The sequence below is a fragment of the Lolium rigidum genome, chromosome 6, assembly GCF_022539505.1.
Source record: "Lolium rigidum isolate FL_2022 chromosome 6, APGP_CSIRO_Lrig_0.1, whole genome shotgun sequence".
Lineage (NCBI taxonomy): Eukaryota > Viridiplantae > Streptophyta > Magnoliopsida > Poales > Poaceae > Lolium > Lolium rigidum.
In genome coordinates this window covers 87,318,188-87,319,837 of record NC_061513.1, presented here as the reverse complement: position 1 = coordinate 87,319,837, position 1,650 = coordinate 87,318,188, and the positions used below count along the sequence as shown (strand labels likewise).

The following is a 1,650-nucleotide window of genomic DNA, read 5'->3' as shown; positions in this document are numbered from 1 at the left end:
GGGTCGGGAACGGAAATGAGTTGGTACGGTACTCAGTCTACCGCCACGTGTCTAGCAGCGTCCCGCTCTCGTGTGCGCTCTCTGTGCGCGAGACGCGTGGTCTCGTTCTCGCTGCAACGCCACGCTCTGTCCGACGGCAGCTCCCGGCGCGGCGCGCGCAAGAGGCCATCTCGGCACGCTCTGTCCCTCGCCGCCACGCGCCCCGCTCACGCCGCGCCACGCCACCAGCCCGCTACCACGTGCTCCGCTCACGCCCACACACCGCCCAGCGTCTCTCCCAATGGCGATCTTCTCCTACATGCGTAACGCACGCCGCCGGCCGATATAAACAAGCGCCCGTACTGACGTGCACGGGCCGATCTCCACCCCAAAAAAACTCGACGACGATAACCACAGCAGCCACCATATGCGCTACGGCGGAGCGACGACGACAATGCCGGCCGCGAGGCCATTATTGCGGTCGCAGGAGCCTCCGTGGGAGGCGCTCTCCCTCGTGGCCGGCTTCCTCGACGCCCGTTCCCTCGCCGCGGCGTCCTGCGTCTCCGCCTCCTGGCACGCCGCCTTCGCAGCCGACCACCTCTGGGCGCGCCTCTGCCGCTCCCACTACCCGTCCGCCACCAGCCTCCTCCCCTTACGACACGCCGACAGCAACGGCAATGCCGCCGACCGACGCGCCTGCCCGCACCGCGGCCTCTACGCGCTCTTCCACGCCGCATCCTCCCGCGGCCGCTCGCTCCCGGCGCCCCGCCTCGCCCTCGCCGACGTCGCCTTCTGCGTCGACCTCTTCGCGGCGAGCGGCGAGACCGCGCTCTCCTTCGCGGTCGCCGCGTCCGACGCCGGCGTCACGAAGGCCCCCGGCGGCGTGTTCCAGTTCGGCGTGGACGTCAGCGACCGGAACGCGGCCGCCGGGCCGGGGGAGCACTGGAGCGTGCGTTGGACGGCCGTGCGGACAGGGCTCGCGCCTGCGGCGGCGATCGTGATGATGGACGCCAAGGTGCCGGCGTCCAGGGCGGGCGCGCTCCGGAGCGGCGAGAGGGGCGAGGCGTGGGCCACGGAGAGGATGCCCGCGCCGGGATGCGGCGGCGGGAGGCTGGAGGCGGAGGTCGTGGTCGGGGTGCGCGGGGAGGAGAGGCTGGTGGAGATGGTGAGGCTCGGGGTGCTGCTTGACTGCCGGTACGTCAGCGTCGACGAGGGGCTCAGATACTTGCAGCATTTCCTCTTGTAATGTACGGCAGGAATACACTAGTGTACGTGTACTTTGAGCGACCGAGTACAGTTCTTCAGATCTGCCATGATCAGTGAGGTGACCTGCATCGTCTTGTGCTGCTTATCTGGGCAGCACCGTGAGCTCATGTAAATCGTTCGAGTTAATGGAATTCCAATCCTCCGGGGACAACCTTAGAGAGCAACTGCTAAATAACCAAACGTACGATATGGCGCGCGTTCCCTTTATTTGTCACGTTAATATGTGAACTCATCAAAATGATCTCTTCTTAAATAAATGTTTTCAGTACTAATAATAATACAAATTACAATAATAGTCTAAATTAAACAAGTAATCTTGAATGCAAATGGTCAAATCGTACATGAACAAAATTTGATACCAAATGGAAGAATGGTTTATGTATCAGCATAGGTGGATCGTAGGGT

The 1,650-nt window shown here is 62.8% G+C and overlaps 1 protein-coding gene across 1 annotated transcript; it reads left to right on the top strand.

Moving 5' to 3' along the window:
• Positions 1–433: 433 nt before the first annotated feature.
• On the top strand, positions 434–1,396 carry LOC124662914 (probable F-box protein At5g04010). The gene has a single exon (XM_047200696.1). It carries the CDS (start codon positions 434–436, stop codon positions 1,223–1,225), a length of 792 nt encoding a protein of 263 aa, XP_047056652.1. The 3' UTR covers positions 1,226–1,396.
• Positions 1,397–1,650: the final 254 nt, after the last annotated feature.

What these genes read in the sequence shown, in the direction of transcription:
- LOC124662914 (XM_047200696.1), top strand. Translation starts at nt 434, where the DNA reads ATGCCGGCCGCGAGGCCATTATTGCGGTCGCAGGAGCCTCCGTGGGAG.